General features: G+C 34.4%; 2 protein-coding genes across 19 annotated transcripts in view; one reads left to right on the forward strand and one right to left on the reverse strand.

The window, feature by feature from the left end:
• kis (chromodomain helicase DNA binding protein kismet) overlaps nt 1-23,732 on the forward strand; it is a 76,459-nt gene that overhangs the window by 31,684 nt on the left and 21,043 nt on the right. For 6 of the 18 annotated variants that reach the window (XM_036366696.2, XM_036366697.2, XM_036366692.2 and 3 more), the window contains exons 5-13: nt 14-203; nt 2,180-2,267; nt 2,339-2,492; nt 3,374-3,692; nt 3,935-4,024; nt 5,713-5,751; nt 6,277-6,477; nt 7,478-8,549; nt 11,015-11,707. In XM_036366696.2, coding sequence (XP_036222589.2) covers nt 14-203; nt 2,180-2,267; nt 2,339-2,492; nt 3,374-3,692; nt 3,935-4,024; nt 5,713-5,751; nt 6,277-6,477; nt 7,478-8,549; nt 11,015-11,707 — 2,846 coding nt within the window. The remainder of the gene's footprint in view (nt 1-13; nt 204-2,179; nt 2,268-2,338; nt 2,493-3,373; nt 3,693-3,934; nt 4,025-5,712; nt 5,752-6,276; nt 6,478-7,477; nt 8,550-11,014; nt 11,708-23,732) is intronic. The other 12 variants (XM_036366710.2, XM_070106237.1, XM_036366702.2 and 9 more) reach the window with 8 other exon arrangements.
• Nucleotides 226-1,894, reverse strand: LOC106621783 (cilia- and flagella-associated protein 263). Its single transcript, XM_014240764.3, has 2 exons — nt 1,142-1,894; nt 226-1,077 (listed from the first exon to the last, which is right to left on the reverse strand). The coding sequence occupies exons 1-2, from the start codon at nt 1,764-1,766 to the stop codon at nt 335-337; spliced, it is 1,368 nt and encodes a 455-aa protein (XP_014096239.1). The 5' UTR covers nt 1,767-1,894; the 3' UTR covers nt 226-334.

Genomic DNA, 23,732 nt, shown 5'->3' on the forward strand with positions numbered 1-23,732 from the left:
TTATTTTATTTAGGTTTACGCTCAAGGCGGCGTAAGGAAAAACGTATGCGTGAACGAGAGCGCGAAAAGAAAACTAGTATAAACGACGAATACATACCAAGAGAGCGCGATGCTTTAGCCTCGCTGGGTTTGGATGAAATCCAATACGGCAATTGGGCCAAATCTGAGTGCTTCAAAGTGGAGAAGGGTCTGCTGTCATTCGGGTAAGTGAATAACCGCAACATATCACGCATTTCACACATATTTAATATCATAAAAAGTTATTCTTTTTTACACGTACAAGTAAAAAATATATATATTATATAATTATCACTCGAAGTAAGCAAACACTCTCTCACTGCATTTTTGAGCAACGCTTGTAAACATTATTTAGCTTCATATTTAATATGTAAATTTTACGTTGCAACATTTTTTCCTCCTTCTCCAACATCAATAACTCATCCTTCTTTTCAACATACTGATTTACACTAGGCGCCTGATAACGCTCCAGCTGTTCTTTCAGCGATTGCAATATTTTCAATTCCTTCTTATTTTCCTCCTCTACCGCCTTGGCTTCTCTTTCTAGCTGCGAAACATTCTTAATTACATCGACAGTCTTATTTGCAATTGATTTCGATTCCTCCTCAATATTCATCATGATTTGCTTTTCTTCCGACATGGCCAGTGAAGCTTTGCCAGTAACACTCTTCAAACCCGCCATGTGCGCGTTTTTCTCATCCAACGAGTTCAGTAGCTCATTTCGTTTAATCATCAATTGCTCGAAGTCAACGGCGCTCAAGATGCCGCTTAGATCGGACTTTGTTATTAAATCACTACGCAGTTGTTGGCAATTCTCATGTAGTGCCGTTATGCGTAAACGCATAGTGCTGAGCAGCGCGCGTGCATTCTTCAACCAATTGTTGACGAACTTTTTGAATTTGCGCTCAATTTGTTTTTCACCAGCGGTCTCTAAAAATGCAATATCGCGTTCGTCCTTGAGGAAATGTAATTGGAAATTCTTCATGGTTTCCTCGGTTTCGTCATGGCGAAATTGCAGCTCCTCAATTCGAGCATTCAATAACTTAATCGCCTGCATTGCTATAATTTTTAATAAGAAATTTACTAACCGAACTTCTCAATATCATATTAACTTTGTTTCTACCTTTGCTCTCAATTTCATTTACACGTTTCTCAACTTCGGTTGTTGCCTTTTCTGCCATGTCGCATTTCGACTTGTAATTTAGTCTATACTCCATTTGACCGCTATGCAGACCCGCCGGTCCACCTTTCTTGGAAGCGCCCGTATAGTTTGATTGACTCGTATTGTACATGGAGACGGTTTCGGAAGGTCTCGAACTTATTGAACGCCTCGGCGTTGCATTCGATAAACGCGCACTTCCCACAGAGCTAGTTGTAGTCGTGCGTCTTTGTGCTGACGCTGTGATACGTCTGGTCTTAAGCCCAATCAGCATTTTCGGATCGTTCCGCTCGAGAAAATCTATGAGAAAATGATTCTCCAATTTGACTATAGCCAGTTCGCGGTTTATTTCTTGCACGGCCGTGAACATATCCAAAGCATCATATTTTTCCAAATACTCATCCTTTGCTTCCTCATTCATCAAACGGTATAAGTCTAACTGCAGATTATTGATGAATGTCTCCAAAGTAAAATCGGCAACGGGACCTTCATTCATTTGAAATGGCAATTTGCCACGAATATCCAAACTGTTGGGGCGTTGTGCGGCATAAGGGGCAAAATCGCCTTCCGATTGCTGTACTATCGACATTTTGAGGTGTGTTATAGGAGCGTCGCAAAGCGTTGAAAAAACGTTATACGAAAAAAATGATTTTATTTTTTAAGTATTTTTATTTTTTTTATTTTGAAATTTAATTCGAATTTAAGTTTATATCGATAAATGAGGTACACTTTGTGCTGAAAAAAATAGTTTTCTTAAATGTTTTTCGAAAATGCTGAGTTGTTGCTTACAAAGAGTGCTTAGGAAACATTCGAAATTATACAAATTTCGTTTGTTGTTTTAAAAATGATGACCAACCATGCTAATATTGAGAAAACTTTAGGTTTTCGCTGAGTAAAAATCTTCTCAAACACTGATTGCTTCGCACACCACAACAACAACATATAACTTTAATGAAGTAAAGATTAATAATGTGATATCTCTCACTCTCTCTCTCTTTTAAGCTGGGGTCGCTGGCCAGAAATTCTCGAATTAGGTCAATTTAAGCGCGGCTGGCGGGAAATGGACGTCGAAGACTGCGCCAGAATAATTGTAAGTATTACTTATATAAATTTTATCCATTTTGCCATGCAACAATTAAAAATATCGTATTCTTTTTGCAGCTACTCTATTGCTTGCAAGTGTATAAGGGTGATGAGAAAATCAAGAATTTCATTTGGGATCTAATAACACCGACTGAGGATGGTGAAGTGCAGAAGATCAGCAGGGATCATAGTGGCCTACATAATTTGGTGCCACGAGGTAGGAATGCTAAAGGTATGGTAAAAGATACAAACACGCACTCTAACTGCACGGACGTAGTTAATGCGCGCACGCACGCTCAAACCCGTAAATTTAACAAAACAGAAATCGTAATACTTGTATGTACGTTGTCACAAGCTGAGATGGGCTGCTCCTTAAATATCCTTATGGGAGAGTAAAGCACAATAGACGCTTATGTCGCAAAGGGAAGCGGTATAAAACTTTAATTGCAAACTCGAAATGCATAGAAATGCAGTAATTTAGAGTAATTTATATAAGATTCACTTCAAATAAATTTAAACTTTTTTACTTTTTGCGTACGAATTGATAAAACTTCATATGAACGTTAAATTTTTCAAACTGCTCTATTTTTTGCTTATTATTTAATACTCACAAATCAATTAACGTAAACTCTATTGGGTGTTTTTAAAAGATGTGCGTGTATTGTCTCTTTAGCATTGTATGTAGTCTATAAATATGCTTGAAATTTAGACTTATATTGTAGTAGTATTGTAATTTAGACATTATACATATACATATAATATATGCACTTATATACATACACACATTTGTAGCGTATTAGTTTATTTTTGAAAAGTCACAGATTTATAGCTACAACTCATGTTCTACACATTTAAAAACACTTGGTAAAGAAATGCATACACATACAAACATACATGTGAAAAGTTGTAATGTAGCATCATTATCAAACCTAAAAATCTGCGACAAATTCAATGTAAATAAGACCATTAGTACTACATTTAAACTGTAAATGTACTTAACTGATGTGAATAATCTTTGTAAGTTTTCAGCTTAAAAATAGCATTTGTTTTTTTTTCTACAACTCGCGTTAGTTTTAGAAAAATGTATTAATATTTAATTGCTACTCGTTGCAGGTCGTAATGGTGGCAAGGCGCAGAAAGAGCTGGCAAATGCAGCAGCTGCGGCTGCTAGCGCCACGCCAACCGCCAAAACGGAGACTGATAAAGATGCGTGCGCCAGCACAAGCGCCGCCACATCGGCCACCGCATCACCAACCAACGCTAATTTATCACCGTCAAGTGTAACCACACCGATTTCGACTTCGAATCCAAATGCCAGCGCTAGTCAAAATGCGCTTACTGATCCGAATCACTGGAGTAAGCAGGAGAAATTCGATGCCGATGCGTTTTTGGAATGTGCTTATAAGAAGCACTTGAGCAGACACGCGAATAAGTGAGTCGTGTGGAATCGAAAACTTTTTTGCCCAAATTACTATGGAATTTTTCCACTAATGTCATTTCTATCTCACTCTTTTTCTCTCTTTCTTTTATTACATAAACGAATTTTTTTGTGCGAACTTTTCTACACTCCAACGTTATTTTCGATACATATTTTAATATTATTATTTGATTTTTTGTTATTCATTGTTTTATTGTTTTGTTTACTTTATTGCATTGCATTGCCTATATTTTCAGAGTACTTTTGCGCGTGCGTATGCTCTATTACATTCAACATGAGGTTATTGGCGACTTAGTGCAGCAAATCAAAGATAACACACCCGTCAGGTAACAGAAAATTCTAAGAAAATTATTTCACAAACCATTTTTGTATGGCATAACTTTCTATTTGACCTTTTTCATATCATTTGAATAATGGTTTATTTTTTAGTTTCTTTATACGTAATTATTTATTTAAATGTATTTTAGTAACTTTAATTTGAATTTCATTCACATTGATTGTTTCTCTGCCAGTACGTTACAGCTTAGAGTTGCCACATTTTGCAATGGCAACCATTTCAATGTACTAATCTACTGCTGCTTCTGTTTTCACTATCACTTGACTGACTAATACAAACGCTTTCTCGGTTCAATGCTAATTAAAATTTATTTATATATACATTTTCTACATAAGAGGTTAGGTGTGGTCAGAGATATGAAAAAATTACAATTTTAATAATTTATTTTTGCCAGTAAATTATTGTATGTTTTAAAAGTAAAAACATAGCATCTTTAGATATGGTTTTACTTGACTTGACAGGAATGTGAAAAACAATTGATAATTTTAAAAACAATAGCTGTTTGTGTTGATCCAGCACCTGTCGAAATTCCTTGCAGTGATGGAAAGAACGTTACTAGTTCTTTGACATTCATTTAAAATCATTCGGACAAACAAAATAATTTTATTAATGGAGAATCTAGTACGCTGATCGAAGTTTTTTAATTTAGGAAAATTTTGGTTACAGGAAATTTTTGTCCAGGTTTTCGGTTTAAAACCAACAGTTAATTCTTAAACAAAATTTCATTATGTTTCAAAAAGTTTATGTAATTTCATAGAAATCTACCGAGCGGTTTTCAAGTTACCGTGGTCAACAGTTCAAAAAACATGGTTTTGAGAAAAATCCATTTGAAATTTTACACGAACGTTCCAAAGCGCACGCGAACGCTTTGCTAATTATCGAATAACTCGAAAAGTATTTGTCGGATTTACTTAAAATTTAATATTTAATATTTCTAAGATATTGTGCTTTAAGAAAATGCAAAATCGATTTTTGCAAAATTCTGACTACCCCTAACCCAATAATATATGTAATACTTTCTTTTTCGATTTAATTATTATTAAATGTATTGTTTACCAAAGCATTGCCATTTATTGTCAAAAACAAACCAAATAAAAAATTGATTGCCTTAAAAACTAATGTGCTACACCACAAATCACTGATTGGCCTAACCTTAAAAATTATCACCATTAACAAAAAACTGCCTTTTGGAAACTGTGTCTAAATCCGCGTGGTGTAGTATATTCTAAAAGAACCTATATATTCCTTTAACTACCGTAATACATTCATTTATATGTGTGTGTAATTATGTTTTTCAGTTTCCGTCATTAATGAAAAAAATAGTATTTTGCCATAAACTCGAATGAACTTAAATTATTCTCGATGTTCTCACATTGAATTGTTCTTCATTATTAATTGTCTTATCTGTGTCTTCCATACGTTCAGTATTCATATTTGCTGTGATTTATATGCATTTACGAAGTTGTTTAGCCCTGTAATATATATATAATACCACTACTCTCATTACTTGAATTGCTATTAAAAAATAAAAAATTTCAGTGCTAATTAATTCAATCGCTTACATACCTAATACATATGTACATACATACATACCTTATCAGTTTGATCGTTAAATTAGTCCATCATTAACTGAAACAATAAACTTCTTTATTCAACGTATACAAATTCATCGTGTAGCTATCGCGCCTTCTCTCACACAGAAAATAACACAAAAAGGTAATATGATGAAAAGTGTAATAGTTAATAAATAAAAACAAAAAATAAAAATGAGAATTGGAGGATATATACATAAATATGACAGGCGAACAGGGAATTCGAGGCTACTCACAATATTGTTAAATTAATTTTTGACATTTCTCTTTCTAATGAGTTTAAAAAATTCCAAATTTTTTATGCTAAATGCCAAAAAGTTTATATGTTTAATTTTAACGAGTTTCTAAATTTAATTAAGCGCATTATATTGAAATTGTGGTGAACTATTTGGATTGGTAGTGCTTTTAGTTGATTTACACGCATTTTCGAACTTTACGTAGTATACAATTGGCTTTGAACTCTTTGATTGTTTACAAGAATCTTGTTTTATAATTTTGTAATAAGTTTTAATAGCTTTTTTTTTTTAGTTCTTGTTCAGTTCTTTTTTCTTTTGCAAATTTATTATTATTATTGTTTTTCTTTACCAAAACCACACACACACACGCATTATTTATAATTACAACAAAATTTATGTTATATACTATGTAGCGAGCTTCCCATTCGCCCGCCCGCAACGCCCGATCAAGTGCCAGCATCATGGTGGAATCCCGCATGCTGTGATAAGAGTCTTTTGGTCGGAACATACAAGCATGGATGTGAAATGTACCGTCAAATACGTGCCGACCCGAACTTGTGTTTCGTGAGTCATGTTGGTGCCGGTGATGATACGGCCGTAACGAATTTGCCGACGTAAGTGCCAAAAACGTTATATACTAACCACAGATTGTACGAGTACTATATAGCAAATCGTACATTAACTACTAACCACAATATCCGTAAAATATTAAGTAGTTATAAATATTGTACTGAGCTCGTTTATAAACTTAACATAATAATTTTAATTGAAAACTTAATTAAACACAAAATCCAGAAAGTATAAGTGATTGCATGAATATGTCCGAAATTAGATAAAAAATTTGACATAAGTTTGCGTCTCCAAATTATAGCATACATTTAGGTGCTTAAACGTGAAGCGTATTTTCACTAAATATCGTTATATATTTTGTAGTATACATTTAGGTGCCTAAACGTGCTGGGTACTTCCATTAATGAAAAATTTCGGAGCTAGCATACATTTAGGTGTTTAAACGTGAAGCGTACTTCCATTAAATATCACTTTTTTACGCGTTTTTTATGCCAAAGATTTAAGTTCATTTTTAATTTTCATATCCACAAGCTTCGAAAAATGTTAAAAAATTTTAACGATTTTCTATGGACTTTTCGAATAACTACTGCTTGAAAAGACTTTATCCAGATATATTTGCTTTTTTAAAAATATATTTTGAACTTTCGAGATAAGATTTCTCATAGTCATTAATCACTGTAATAAAATAATATTTATTTTCGAACAACTTTGGATAAACTTTGTTTGAGTTTCACGCCAAATAAACAAAAATTATCAATTACCATGGATCAGCATCAAAAAATTTAATTTTTCAAATCATAACTTTCACTTCAACGAAGCATTTCGACCGCCTCACAAAAGTATTTTATTCAATTCTAATACCGTTTACTGAAATTCGAATTCGATGTCAACTCTTGATGTGGTTCCAAGTGTTAAGCATGCCTTCAATGTACAAAACTCATTATTCATAATAATTTTTTAATAATTCATATACTTTTATATAAATAAAAAATAATAATTTTCGAACGAAACTAATCTAAGTCGCCATTTATTTTAACGAAACAGGAACGAAGACGATGCAAACTCGAAACACGAAGATGCCGAAGAGATTGACGACGATGGCACCGCGACCAAAGACTCTGATTCCACCAAATTAACGGCAGGTGACAACAAAGACTCACTCGATCCTGAGCGTCCCAGTTCATCGGGTAAGAGCAAAAAACGGGCGAAAAGCGAAGCCGCTGACGCTGGTAGTGTTGGTGTCGTCGCTGCGAACACTGTGGCTACTGTCGACGGCACCGCCGACGCAACTAATAAGGAACAAGCAAACGAAAACGAAAGTGAACAAGTAAAAGAATCTGATGAAAATCAGACAATTAAAGACAATATTCAGAAATCGGAGAAGAAAAATGAAAAATCAGAAGAAAACGAAATAAATGATGCCGATGCCTCCGTTGAGAATGTTGAAAATGAATCGACAACAATGGCAACCGATGGTGTTTCGTCATCCACCACCACCACAACTGAGACAGCAAAAACAACAACAACAACCGAAGCGCCAGTTGCGATGGACACGGACGATACAATAGCCGATGGCAAATCGGAGACCGATACCGATGCTACAATGACCACCACTGTTGCCACTGTTGGTGGAGATTCAACTTCAACTGATACAACGGCGCCCTCAACATCAACATCGGCATCACCCGCCGATAATAGCGGCGCTGAAGCCGTCGCAACGGCTACGGTTGACAGTGCTTGTGAAATGAAGTCAGAAAATGAAATTGAAACGCCGGTCGGTGCTGTCGATAGTGCAACAGCCACCAACACAAACGCTACCGCCATTGAATCCACTGCAAGCAGCAGTAGCACTACAGCTAATGCTTCCATTACCATAACCACACCTACTTCTAATACAAATAATGAACAAACGCAAAATGACACTCTTAATTCGACCACCGTAGGCTTAGATGAAGAAGAAAGTGTTGCAAGTAGTTATCCACCGACAACTATGGCAGTGGAGGATGCCACCATGTGGCCATCCATGCAAGATTTGAATACGCGCTTGAGGCGTGTCATAACAGCCTATCAGCGTAATTATAAGAAAGAAGAATTGAAGCAACAACAAAAAGCCAAGGTAAGTGCCACATATTCCATAACATTTTGTCATATACCATTGCATATATACATAGTACTGTATGTGCCCTCATATCACTCGCTCAATTGAGTCGAGACAAACTCATATGTTTTATAACGAAAAAGAGTACTAAAAGAATCTCAAGGAATGTGTGTTCTAAAATTAAGGTAAAAAGCAGATTTTAACGAAAATTGCACACTTAAAAAAAATATATACATGTATTCACTATTGGGTATGTCTATCCTTATACAATTGTAGCTTAACTCTTGTGTCGATATTTTTGTCTAAATTGGGTAGTACTCTTTTGGATTTGGCTGTAAATGTTTTTAGTTAGTCAATAAATTTATTTTTGGACAGCGTATTTGAATAAAGCGCAGTTTCACGCAATTCTGTGTATTCATTAAAAGAGAAAGAAGAAGAAGCTAAGAAGAGGGTTTCCTTCAAATTTCCAGCAAACTTATTGTTTCGCTTTGCATAAAACGATTTAATAAAAACTAAAAAATTTTTAAATTTAAAATTGAAAAAATTTACTTAAATATATACATTTATATATACAAAATTTTAATTTTTAATTATTATTAGGTCTATAACTATATTCGTATTGTTTATTTTTTCAAAATTTGTACGTTTATTTAAGAAAACCGAATATAATAGTATTTTCAAAGTATTGCCCGTCTGAAGCTATAACATTTTCCCATCTTTCTGACAATTTGTTGTGAATTCCCCAAAAACTAAAAAGGACCTGTTACCCTGTTCCGATGTCAACCATATTCCAGTGAGAGCGTTCCACAGCGACCTGGCGAAATCACTTGGTTAGTTAGATGGGGCAAGGCCTTTGCTATAAGGCTTGTGAGGCAAAATTTCTCAGCCGCCGTATTCCAAATAGCTCTGAACTAGTTGTGCATCATGTAACCTAGCCTTGTCAATATGGAAAATTATTGTTTCGTGTCCAGTCGCAAATTTCGAACGTTTTTAGCATTAACTCGCTTCAATTTGATGAGTTGTTGTCAGTATCGTTCCCCATTAATGATTTCACCCGGTTTTAGAAGTTCATAATAGAGCAAGCCCTTCTGGTCCCACCAAATCAGAGCATAACTTTGGCGTCATGTCTATTCGACTTTGGCGTTGATTAGTTGGCCAGGTTTCAAATATGATTTTTCACGCTTAAGGTTGTCGTAATGTATCGATTTTTCATCACCAGTCACAATTTCATGCAAAAATAAGTTCTATTTGTTGCGTTCAAGCAACATTTCAAACATGCAAAATCGTCTTTCAACGTCTCTTGGTTTCAATTCATACGACATCCAATTTTCTTGTTTTCAAACGTTGTGAAAAGGCTGCTTAAGTGACTCCCAAAGATTCTGCGAGTTCTTCTTATGTTTGATAATAATCTTTATCGAGTACTGATTCCAGTTGCTTATCTTCATATTGGCCACCCAGAAAGTTCTTCATCTTCCAAGCCTCCACTTTTAAAGCTTCGCTCAGAAGAGCATGTTCACTCAACACAAACTTCTACCAAAATCGCTCACTTTATGAAAAAGAACTCGTCGCAAAAAAATTATTGTTTGAGCTTCAAATGAACGACATATACTTAAAAAGACGCACAGGCGTCAACGCATCTTCGGTATATTAAAACAATGCAAAAATAATCAAGTTACGTCATCTCTTAACAAACCTCAGGAATATAGTTATAGACTAAATAAGAAATTCTTTATAAAAATATATATAAAGTAATTAAATATAGTTATAAAATATTGTAAATAAAAACAAATATTTTTATAAACAATATTTGGTAAAAAAGGTTTTTTTTATAAACTCAATTTGTTTTTCAAGCATTCGTACTATTTGATAATTTTATATTTTTTAAACAAAAATTAAAAATCGATAAAATTTTTGGACTAACTAACGTAATGAGCAACATACAACTAATTGCGTGGAACTACCAAACGTCTGTAGCTTATTTATAATATCTCAGTATTTACTTGGTTTGTTAGTTTTTTTTACTCAAACGCGTATTTTAGATTTTATAAATGTATTTTTAAAATACAAAATATTTTTAATATATACTATTTTTTTTTATATAAAATTTATAAATATAAAATATATAAAAAATATTTTAAAATAAAAAATATATTTTTTTAAAAATATAAAATTATTTGAAACAAATAATGGAAAGCTATAAACTGAAAGCTTTAACAAATAGGTTATATATCGTCTTTAAAATTCGCTTTTCAAATAAAACATTGGCATGTATATACAAATAAATCTCATATACCTACAAATATACAATAGAAGTGTACCCCTTCAAAAAATAACAAAAAAAAAAATTAAATTATCAACCATCCATCGCATTTAATGTCTCTCAACATCTCCACCATTAAAGTGAAATTAAGATACGTTGAAATTGCATTGTCCAAATTGCCAACACCTTTCTTCCTTTCTTTATCGTATATGACAATATATAGCTGCAAGCGTTGGTCTCGTCCACACCGCCATTATCGGTGCCCACCACGCCAACTCTACAATCCATGCAAATGCAGATGCAAAATGCTGCTGCCACTGCTGCTGGCGGCGTCGGTAGTGGTGCTGTCGCAGGAGCACCACCATCACACCAACAACAATCGAACGTCATCGAACCGGGAAATCGTAGCCTACAAGCGTTGATACAACAGAACACGAATGTCCCTAGCGGCAGCGGCAATACTGGTGTTGGCGGCCGACAAACACCACAACAGTTACCAACAGGTGCCAGCACATCAGCCGCTGCAGCGGCCGCAGCAGCAGCCGCAGCTGCAAATGGCGGCAACTCGAATGTCGTTAATGTACCGAATATTGGTCAAGGCATGACAGCAAGTGGTGTTGGTGGTCAACATTTGGCTCAATCGCTGCAACATTCACAGTTGAACACATCGCAGGCACAACAGCAACAATCGCAGCAGCATCAGCTGCAACAGCAACAACAAACCATTGCTCATCAACATCAGCAGCAACAGCACCAGCAACAACAACAGCAGCAGCAGGCAGCAGCAACAGCCGCACAGATGCCAACTGCCGCCGATATTGGATTAATGTTGAGCTTATTAAATACGACCGATGTCAGTCAGTTGGCCAATTTGGATCTGAATAAACTGGCCATGTATTTGGTTAGTATGAACAATGTAATGATCGCCAATTTTTCTCAATATTTTTTTAATTAAATATTAAAACATACAACCACAAAACATCCATTTACAATGCCCTAAAAACATATTCACCATTTACTCACCCCCTCACATTCGCTAAACAAATACGTATATAACCTATACATATAATAAGCTCCCGAACAATTTCGTGGTACTAAGGTTATGCGACTAAAACTAATTGCTTGGCATAAAAGTGAAAATTTTATTATATTTTAAATTAAGTATATACTTATATATATATACATATATACTATGCCTTTATATATAATATTATATAATTTTTGGTGTTACTACCTACCTTAATTTCGCTTGCCCGCCACAAAATTGCGATTTAAAAAAAGAGTTGAGATTGAGGTTAAAAAACTCAAGAACAGGGTGGGTCATATGCACTTACACCTATATTTCTTACTCCTCTCGACGAAGCACTAGATAGACGTGTTACGTGATACGCACGCGTTTTCCTCAAAATTTTTTTTCCCCACTTTCATGAATTAAAGAATATGTTTGTTTTTTAATTAGAAAATTTTAAATGTGAAAAAGAACATATGAGCCAATCTTATATACTATACATTTTAATTAATCCATTATTTCTTTTAATTATGCATGCTATATATTTTTGTACATTGTATTTACTATATATTTACTTAACTAACAAATAATTTAAACAAAATATCTTAATTTAAATAGATTCATTTTATACCGTGTGCATACTTACCTAAAATGTTGACAGCTGCCAGTTTTGACATTTAAAAAAATATTCAACGTGGATTTCGTAAAAATAACTGAAGTCAAGTTTATATGGCAAATTCTACAATAAAACTTAAGTTGGCTTACCATTTTTCATATAAATTGATTTTCGAGTCTTTAAATGTGAACAAATTTAAAACATTAATTATTTTAATTACAAGGCGTTCCGGTTTTAAATTCTTTTATGTAGAACTCTTAATATCAATAATTGAAGTGATTTTATTTTTGTTCAAATCCATACTTGGTGATCTACAAGTAAAGCAAAATCTACAAGTACAGTATAAGTTTTTGATAAGTAATGTCAAGCCCCTTTGTTAATTTTTGTCCTTATATGTGATGTAATTGTAGGAAAGCGAAACCAAAGCAGAGTCTGTCTTGGTCATATTATATACGTATGTTATGCATCGGAAAGGATTCCAAACAGAACCATTATTATTATTATATATTCTTTATAGTGTTTTATCAATTTTTGCGAATTTTAAAAATATAGAAAGTTCATAATGCTAATGCAACGTCTACATCTGTTCTGAAGTCTTTACAGTGCTGACATTTGTCACTTCCGTGACATAAATTTGTACCGTTTTCCTATCAGTTACCCTGAACTTCCTTTTTCAACATATTTCTAAGTAGACGGCTTCGATGAAGCGTTTGAAACTGTCATCAGTCATTGAACAAATTAGAAAACCCAGAAAATTTTGGTTAAACTCATATCTGGAAATTAGGGTGCTACATTATATTGACGTTATTTACCGGAAAAGATTAGTTCCACTAAAAATATCCGAGATATTCCTTTTATTGGCTTTGAAATCTCCACAATTTAGTATCCACCTAATGCTAATTAGGTTAATCTAATGCTAGTAGCAAGATCAAATGAAAATTGAGTTACACAACTATGAATTGGCTGTTAATGTTAAGATTTTCTTTAAGACAGGCATTTTTAACACAGAAAGCAGTTAACGCTGATGTTATGCCGTAATACCTATATAATAATACACAATATTTTTATACCCTAAACAGGGTATATTAAGTTTGCCACCCAGAAAGAAACGACGGAGACCCTATAAAATATATATATAAATGATCAGCTAAGTCGAGTTGATCATGCTCGTCTGTCTGTATATATTCGAACTAGTCCTTCGATTTTCGAATATTTGAGATATCGATCTGAAATTTTGCACATCCTTTTTTCCTCCAAGAAGCTGTCTATTTGTGGGATGAAATATATATCCTTGTTGGCAAGCTTTTTTATTTAACATTCATATTTGTGGGATGAAATATATATCATTGTTGGCAAGCTTTTTTTATTTAACATTCATGTGTTCTTCACGAAATTAGGAATGGATTATTATCAAGGCAACGGTGTACTCTCCGAAGAAATTGTTCAGATTCGACTTAGCATATATCTGCCATACAAACCGATCAAAGTCGAGATCAATATCATTTTATACCCTTTTATGCTATAAGAAACTTATCTGTAAAGGGTACTATACTTGTAGTTTCGGTGCAGCCGAAGTAAACGTTTTTTCGGGTTTTAGATAAATTTATTTAATTTCGAGAAAAAATTCAGGTCTATAGTTCAAATTGTCTAAATATTCTTACACATTAAATTTCATCATTTGGGAATTTCGTGCGTCACTTCATAAAGAAATTGTCTTAAAACAATTATAACCACCCAAGCATCTGCATAATTTTGCTCTCTATTTTATGTGTATATATCTATATATGAACGTCATATATCTTGTGTTTATTTATATATGTGTGCAAATCGGTACATACAAAGAAAGGTACACATTTTAATTTCGTTATTTATAATTATTCATTTCATCAGTTCCTATATACGAGCATACATGTCTGTATGTATGAATGCATATATGTGTGTGTGTGTATACAAATGTGTGTAGATCATTACAATACGTTTATAGCGTGTACTTTCGAATGGGAAAGCATCGTTTGAATTAATATGAGATTACACAATTTTATTGGAGAAGTGCTGTGGGTAACGTCTCCAGAGCATTTAATTATCTCATTTGTACAATAACAAAAAAAAAAAACTACAACAACAACAACGTACATGACTACAATTTAACCGGCTTTGAGTAATTTTCTGTCTTTAAAACCGGTTTTCATAGTTTCTTCACTTCAATAATGACTTTTATTAGCATTTCATTGAACGTGTATAATCAACCAAATAACGGATACTGTGTAGAGCAACAAATAAATGTACTAATTGTCACCAATAAACGGCAAATTAAAGTCATTTAAATTGTAATACTAATAAAAAGAAAGCAGTGAACAGAATCAACGTAAGCAGATAATCCTAAAATAGAAATGTGCTAAGCTAATTAAAATGCTTTTGTGATGCAAGTACTTTATTGCATATACAATATAATTTGAATACAAAAAGTCAAAAAATTTAAAACAAAAAAAAACTTATTTGGAAAGTTTGCTTAGAATTTGACAGGAAATATTCTGCAATCACTTTTTCCTGTGTTGACGCTCCAATAACGCCTCCGCCTAGTTTTCTCGAATGCGTGTTACGTAAGCTATGGTGATTTTCATTGATTGGCACATTACCACTACTCCACTCTCTTTTTGGTGGAAGACTTTGTAAAATGGGCTCGTTCGCTTCCCACACAAAAACCAACCCCTAATTCTCAATGCTTGCTGCTAATAATTATAAAAGAGATTTTACATCGGCACATAGAATACGTATGAAATCGAACATTGGAAAACAAAGCCAACGAAAAAATGAAATGAAAATAAGGAATATATCAACGACTTTGTGACGCTCGGCAGCCACAGTACATACAGATGTAGAGGGCGGCAGAAGGGGTCAAATATGTGTATGAGTACTCTCAATTTAGAAAATTTATTGCTTACGACGGCAAGTGGCACTTTCTATCTAACCGCTAACAGCCGTCTTATATACATACAACTAGTTTAGTATAAAATTTACTCGACATACATACGCATGTGTGTACATTTATACGATTTTCTTGATATTACTTATTCCGGTGATTGTTCTTGTTGTTGTTGTTTTTGTTGTGGGTTACACCTTTTCTCCGAGTCATTTAGACAATCAGACATTTGGGCAATAAAACAGTGTATAATAGTCAATAAGCAAGCAAGCAACAACAACAACTACGTCAGCAATCGCAGTAGCGACGTTGGCGATAGCGCTGCCGGTGGTGTCGTGGTGTCGTGGTAAATACAATGCAAACATCGCCGCAGCTCATTGGCAACCGGCCATTTTAAACATCATCGCTCGCATGAACATTCATAGCGAAGCGGCGACAAAAGTCGAAAGCGCAGCAGAGCGGCATTGATGCGCTTTACACTAGGTACTGTGTGCGCCGCCGCTGGCTTTGTTCCTTGGACGATTGTCGGTTGTCGGGTGTCAATTATGTAGTGATTGGTTGGATCGTGTGGCTAAACACCTACTGTACTTCGGCTGCGAAAAACACCACGAAAAACTGATTAGAGCATTCGAGTGCGCAACTGGGTTGGCTAGTGGGCTGGCTAACTAAATATATCTAGGTATTGTGTTTAGTGTGCTAAGCGGCCCACAAGTATTAGCTTTGTTGTGGTTTTTTTTGTTTTGTTTGCTAAAAAGTTTTTATTCCAAAAATGTAGATTTCTTATGGCGACTACTTTAGAGCTTTGCGTGGAACCGTTTGTCATGTTGACGTTGACAACTTAATATATATTTTCTCATGCATATTATACCTTATCCATACATACATATTAACATATATTGTACTATATATTGCATGTATGTTTACCGCATATTGATCCACTTCTTCAAATGCTAATATGCTAATTGTAGTAATTTCATATCGGAATCGACATCATCACAGCAAGTCACTGACCAAATATGCATTATTCTCATGGCTTTCCGATAATCGTCGATTCTATGGCTGTTTGCAGCTGCTCTTCGGCTGAATGTCTTCAGTTACAGTGGGTTAACGCTAAAATAAAGCAGATTACAAATCTATACTTTTCATCCTTCCCGATTGATCAAAGGTTCATCAACAATTCGATAGGACGCCAGTCGGTTCTTCTTACCAAAATCCGAATTGTTTGCGTTCTAAAACTGCCAAATCGGCAGTATTTTTACAACAATAACATTGATCCTCCTCTTCGGTATTTTTGATTTTGCATCATGAAAAAGTAACAAAATTTATTAGTTCATTATAAACAATACTAGGTCCTTCCTTTTGTTGAATAATATTAAGGTGCAGACATGGTCGTATAGACAAAAGCCCCCTGAGAACTATCAGCTCGGGATGAGTTGTCCCCAATCTCACCTCCTGTCTCGTTCACTGGGCGCACACCACAAATGGAAAGAGAGATTCCGCGCTCATTGCCGACTTAAAATAAATGCCAACTCTTTTAATTGTTGTACAATATAGGGCGGCAACACTGTACTTATATGCATATTCTTTCTTTTATGACTTTTTTTTTTATTATTTGACATGTATAGGTACTTACATTGCAACTATTTATTTGTATCCACAGTATGTGTTCGCTTTATTTGTGTCAATGTACATTTTGTTGTTGGCATTTGCTTGTGCTAGAATTCGTTTGGATTGCTCAAGCGTTGAGCGGAAGATCATAAATCGAACATTTAATTATTGCTAGAGTTGTGTGGTATCTAGCATACATACATGCATAGATATGTGCTTGTTTGTGTTAGTCTATAAAAAAATGTATGTACACAGACTATATATTCATACATATAAGCACTTATTTATTTTAGATTGAACATTTTTGTACACAATTTGTTTGGTTGCTAATTAAGAGCTTTTCGAACTCTAGTACGGTATTATCTATTCTTATCTACTCATTTAAAATAAGTGTATATAGTACGTGGACAAGTCTAGAGATAGAACATTTTGCAAAATATTTTAAGGAAATTATGAAAAATCTTTTGTCTGATCTTTAAACTGATTACCTTCCTCGTGAGCGATTTTATTTTATTTTAGCGCGTGCTACTGATTTAAACCCAACGCAATTATAATGAATATTAAGAGTATTCAGATTCATAGTTTCAACATTCGTTATCTTATTCGCTTTCTAAATGTTTTCGAATTTGGTAATTGGTAACTGCTGCTATAAGGGCGGTTCTCTGAATTCAAAAATATGTTTAGATATTTTATGCTACCGCGGTTGTTTTAGACGTGGAAAATTTGGCTTGATTTTATGCGAAATATGCGGTATTTTAATTAAAAACTTATTTGTTCAAAAACTGGAGATGACGGCAAACTGTTTAATTCAAAAATTTAATCGTAAACTATATGTATCTTATCGGTTTTATTATTCCATCCATCTATTTGTATAACATGCCCTTTTTTGCCCCCAATTTTCCAACATTAAATTTATATTAAGTGGTTATATCCACTTGCAAGTCAGAAAAAACTCGTTTTTGTGAATGTTTTATAGGCATTTTATTTAATTAGATAGTAAAATAATGTATATTAGCAGAATTTTATGTACTTTAATAATCGCCGTTCCATTTTAAAACATTTTATATTGCTTAGAAATCGTAGCCGATTTCGGGGAGGAAATCCAAAAAAAGATATCTGTAGGTGAAGAAGATTTGTCTGCCTTAAAATCAATTTAAATGCGAAAGCCAACAAAACTTATTAGTATTATAAAATAGTACAGGTATTGATAGAAGAAGTGGTCCAATATATAAATTTTAACAAAATGCTGGATTTCCGTTTTTTGGGAAAAAATTTACACTTCAGAGTGGCTGAAAAAATCGGAATTATTATCAAATTCTTATCCATTCCAACATTACCTGATAAATAACTCTAAGAAGGTCGTGTGAAAATTTTCGGAGAAATTTCTCACCGAATCTCAAAACAGCCGTTCGATAAAAAAAGGTTTAAAGCTTTGGTACCCCATTACACTAAGATAAAAAAGAATCCTACAAATTTGCTCATATCTCCGCAAGTATTTGCCGAATAAACTTAAAATTTTCGAAGCATATTCTCACATATATTTTAATTCGATATAAAAACAAAAACAGTTTTTTTTTATTGTAATTCAACCATACTCGTATATATGCAGTTACACAAGTTTTTGTTACTTCACAAAAATTAGTTAATCCTAATGTAAAGAAATTCTAATTTTTGAATGATAAAATCGTTAAAATCTAATTTCATATTCTCTTCAACTTTTACAGAAGACCTTTTGTAGCTTGAAGCCGAATAAAATTTGTCGAAAATTCCAATTAATTTCGATTTCGAATATGTTCGGCACCTAAATGTAGAACAGCCCTGATTTTTTAATATTTGCAGTTAAGCAAACAAATGTCATACCCACGTTTTTTGCCCCGCTCCGCTGTTCTATAATGACTTTTTTCATACATACATACTTACATACAAACATATGCATGAACACATTACTCCTCATAACTATTACTTATTCCCTTATTTGGCATACGATATGTATTAACGTGTTTGTAAATTTTAACTTCCTTTCCATTACTACTCCTTTGCGCCTGTATTTGTTCTCTTCATACTTTCTCAGGGTCAGCACTTGCCACACAATACAATATACCTATGGTGTATGTATGTATGTATAAAATATAATGCCCGAACTGTGGCGCTCTCATTGCGACTTGGCCACATTTATTGTGCACGAATAGGCATTATTGGTGGGTACACCACTCACTTGTCTACCGCTTGCTGCTTGTACGTAAATATTGTACTTTGTATCTCTGTTACTCCTATGCCACATTTGACTGGATGGCTGGCTGGGCATTGCTGACGGCGATGACGGTTGCGGTGGCGGCATCTGCATCTCCACCAGCATCAGCATCATCTGTATCGGCGTCGGCGACAAAATAATGCAGACAGCAGAAGAAAAGCAACAATAATAATAATAATATATAAAACGACAATAACAACAACAATTGAAAGCATAGCTAGAGCGTAGCTATAGCCATCAGCCATCATCAACGCTCGATTCTGCAGTCAAAGCAGCAGCAGCAACATCAACAGCAGCTAGCTATCCTATCCCTTTGTATCAACGAGGGCAATTTTAAAATGTATTTTCGCTTGTATTCTCCATTTTCGTAGCTCATTTTTTATTCGTTTGTTTGTCTGTTTGTTTGCATGCTTGCTTTGTGTTTGTTACTGCTGCTCCTACTCCGGCTGCATTATCCTATAGGTCGATTTCAGTGCACACTCACTGTTCCATGCCGTTCACAATTCTGGTCTAGTCTAGTCTGGCCTGGTCTGGTCTGCTCGGTTCTGTTCTGTTTCAATTATTCTGCAGGCATCAATGCGTATTACTAGCAGCTACTCTCGTCGCATTTACTTGAATTTGATGATATGTGGTATTATTTACGTGTAGTATCTGAATGGTGTGTGCTATGTGGTGATGGTGAGGTGTGTTTTCGCCGTGCGGTGAATGGGTATGCGAAGACGAGGGTGAAGTTAAATGTTGATTTACATGTTTCGACCGTTTAATTTCGTTCGCTTTTCGCTGTCTTTGCTGGCTGTCGCCTTCACCAGCGTCGTCATCAGCATTCTGTTTGCTTGCTGCATTGCTTTGGGTACTTTCTTTGTATGGACGCATATGTGCATGAACGTGTAGCTACATATGTACACACATTATTATGGGTATTAATTTTCATTTATACTCGTCGTCCGCCACTCATCGTAAACTACCTGACAGTCCAACTGCACGCAGTTACACACTCATGTGTGACGATTATTCTACCTGCTTTTGGTTTGTCATTCAAACGATATGCGATCGATGCATACGCAAGGTAAATGAGATTATTAATAAGCGCAAAAATTAAACTAATTTATTTTTATTCGCTTTACTGTGTATTTACATATGAATGCACGTATGTGTGTGTAACTTTTTTAGGGTTGCAAAGTTTTCTCAGCTTTTCGCCTTTGCATTAAATCGTTGAATATTCAAAAATATTTTCCTAACGAATATGTTTCATAAGTATTTATTGAGAAAATATTATATCCTCAAACCATATGCATTCAGGCTAAGATGACTAAGTAACAGTCTAAATGTGCAGTATCTGTTGCTTAGACCTTGTAAGTCCACCAATTTTGCGAAAGTCATACATATTTACATGCATATATTCATCTTAAGTATGTCCAATAGACAATTATTATAAGCAGTCGGCTTGAGATTTCTTCCTGAACCAACAAACATACATTGGTGTGCAAATAAATTGGTGTTTATGATGGTCTATGCAACCAACTTAAATAATAATTTCAAACTAGTCAATTCTTCTTTGCATAATCTTAAATTCTCTATAAATGTCTTGACATTCTGTATATTTCATATATATTTACTACAGTTACATGAAAAAAATTAACGCACTTATAGGTATTCATAACAAGAATTCTGCAATTTATTATTAAAATATCTGTATAAGTGTTTATATGTATGTGAAGCATGGCGAGTGCATACCCAGTAGGAATAAAGAAGCGCTGAATTCGAAATCCAACTAGTTTGCAAACTGTCTCTTAGTGTTGTGACGACAGTCGAATCTATTTAAACGGAGCGACACGGATTTTTATCCGACCAAGGACTGTAACTCAGCAGTTTTCCTCCAAATTACTTCAAGGATTTTTTCTAATATAACTTTATAACTGATAGCAAGAACACAGTAAACGAGTCCACGATTTCTCGAATCAGCCACAGTTACTGTTCAGAAAAAATTTCGGACTGTTTTTCTCTTGAACTCTCTGTTATCTCATCTGATACTGTTATCTGTCAACGCCCTCCACTATGCTTTAGGTCCGTAGAGAGAGAACTTGACTTTAAAGACGGTGTGGACGTCTAAAATAGTAATTTTATAAGGAATCTTTTGAGAGTGGTTTTTAAAATGGATCTTTCCGGACTTATATGTACTCGTTTGCACCGTTTATACCGAACTACTTTTCAGAATTCCAAATACTTCATATATGTATGTACAATGTACATATACTTTCTACTAGTGCAAATAGCAACAACAACGTAAATTCGATTATTCCATAATATTTTGTCTACAGGGTGTCAACACACAAAAATCAATCTATTATTCTAAATTCAATTCCATACTCGAGTAGTGAGACGAAGAACTCGCGTGACTACTGTCGTGGATGCCACTTGTATCAGCCAAGTCAAGTGGGAGCGGCGGGCTTAAAACGGATACGATATTCTCACATCTGCTCTTCTTATCCACACACACACACACACACAGCATATACAATTTGCGTATGCTTGTATGTATGTATGCAGATGTGGCAGAGTACGTTCTTACATCCATCCATGTGTCGTGCTCGACTTGGAATTCTCCACAGCGGGGTTCTTGCGCATTTTATTTGCCTTCTAGTGTCGCTGTCACATTGTATAGTGTTATTGTTATTGTTGCATATGCTACACAACCACATCGTCTATATGTGTGCTTCAAATGAGAGTACCCAATGCTTTTGCGTCTGTATGTATGCAATATTTATGTTAATTTTTATTAACGTAGCACCACTTGAACATAAATTCATACATACATACATAGGTATGTGTATACATCATCATGTCGAGCAAGAAACCAAAGAGCCAACCTACCAAGTAACCCCAGCCATCCAAGCTGTCAACTAAAAACATCTAGTCAGTCGAAGCAACAAAATTACCAAACCAAATCGTGTACTCTCACACTCTCTCCTTCTAACTAAATTTTTAAGCCTCCTGCTACTGATGGTCTGCTTTACCACTTTTTCTCTCCCAAAATATTTATACGGGTATGAACCAAAATAAAGCAAAAAAACGCAGTAAAATAATTTTCTCAATTCTCATAGAATATACAAATCTTGGCGTTTATTCTCATTTAGATTGAGCGCTCAATGCGCTCACTTTAGCTCACATAGTTCAATGTATGCAAGTAGAAACACACACAAAGTGGCAAAGTCGTCTTCGACGGTGTTTTTGTTGTGTGTTTGCATTGTTTTTGTCGCCGCCACCGTTGTCGACAGTACCACCGGTAACACCACTGCCACCGCCACCTTTATGTCGTTACCGTTGCTCGCACGTGTGCATGTATGAGTGCGATTGGTGCCTCCTAAGCTGCAAGGATATTACACTACAGTATGCACTGTGGAGCAAAACGGAATATGAAACAGATAGGGATAGTCAATATTAGAATGTTAAAGGGCACACCTGGTGTGTCAGCCAAAAGAAGGGGATTTTTGAGAATTAAAAACAAAACTTTATCGCTTGTTTTAAAATAAGGGTAAATTTACATATATTTTAAAAATACACACTAAAATTTTAGAAAAAAAGGTCGTTTTGAGCATGCCAAAATTCAGTTTTAATTTGTTAAAAAAGCTGCAGGTTCATTGTTTGGAGAACTATATACAGAAAAAAATCACGGAATAAACTGATGGATCTGATTTGATTGATTGAATTGAGCACTTTAGAAGACTGCAACTTAAAAACTTTTTAAGATATCGATTTTAAATTTTAGTATGTTATTTTTAAAGGTATAACCTATCAAAAAAATGAACCGATTTTTTCGAAATTTCACACTAGGTGTCTCCTATAACCGTGGTGATACTAGGGGAAATTTAGTGTATTTTAAAACCTTAAATATTAAATTCCACCTCTTTTGTTTGCATTTCTTATATGTTTAGGATGACTTTATTTGCTCATCTCACTATAAATACGATAACACCGAGATAACTGGTTCAAAAAAGTCATTTTGGGTGAATGTTTATACTATAACAAATTCAGTTGGATATTATTTCACTGTTCAGAATAACTTGAAGAGTCGTTCCAGAAGTTTCTTTTTATCCGAAGATTTAGGATCAGATGCTTCGAAGATTTAGGATCAAATGTAAAATATTTTTAGTAGGAAATTGGTTCTAATTCTTTCCAAAAACACTTGCTTATTCCGTAACCTTCTTTGGATAATATGAAAACTAATGCGTTCAAGTTTGAATGGAGAGTCGATCAATCGAAAACAAATAAGATGAGAGAATAATTCTTCCACGATGTAAATATTTCAAATCAATTAGAAAACATCTATCGTTATACCAAAGAATTTCGATCATCAAGTACATTATCTAAGGGTTCCTTTGCGATTTGACATGCCAGAATGGCCACTTTTTAGTTTTTACATTCAAAGTATACATCACTCTTATCAGCTTTCAATAATTTTCTAGAAAATGTGTTCCGATATATATTTAAATTTATCGATATATTATCGTTATCTCATTTTCAATACACCCATGTAATT

The sequence above is a fragment of the Bactrocera oleae genome, chromosome 3, assembly GCF_042242935.1.
Source record: "Bactrocera oleae isolate idBacOlea1 chromosome 3, idBacOlea1, whole genome shotgun sequence".
Lineage (NCBI taxonomy): Eukaryota > Metazoa > Arthropoda > Insecta > Diptera > Tephritidae > Bactrocera > Bactrocera oleae.

Coding starts and splice junctions, on each gene's coding strand:
- LOC106621783 (XM_014240764.3), bottom strand. CDS start 1,766: ATGTCGATAGTACAGCAATCGGAAGGCGATTTTGCCCCTTATGCCGCA. Junction 1,078..1,141: donor AAATGAAATTGAGAGCAAAG/GTAGAAACAAAG, acceptor TAAAAATTATAG/CAATGCAGGCGATTAAGTTA.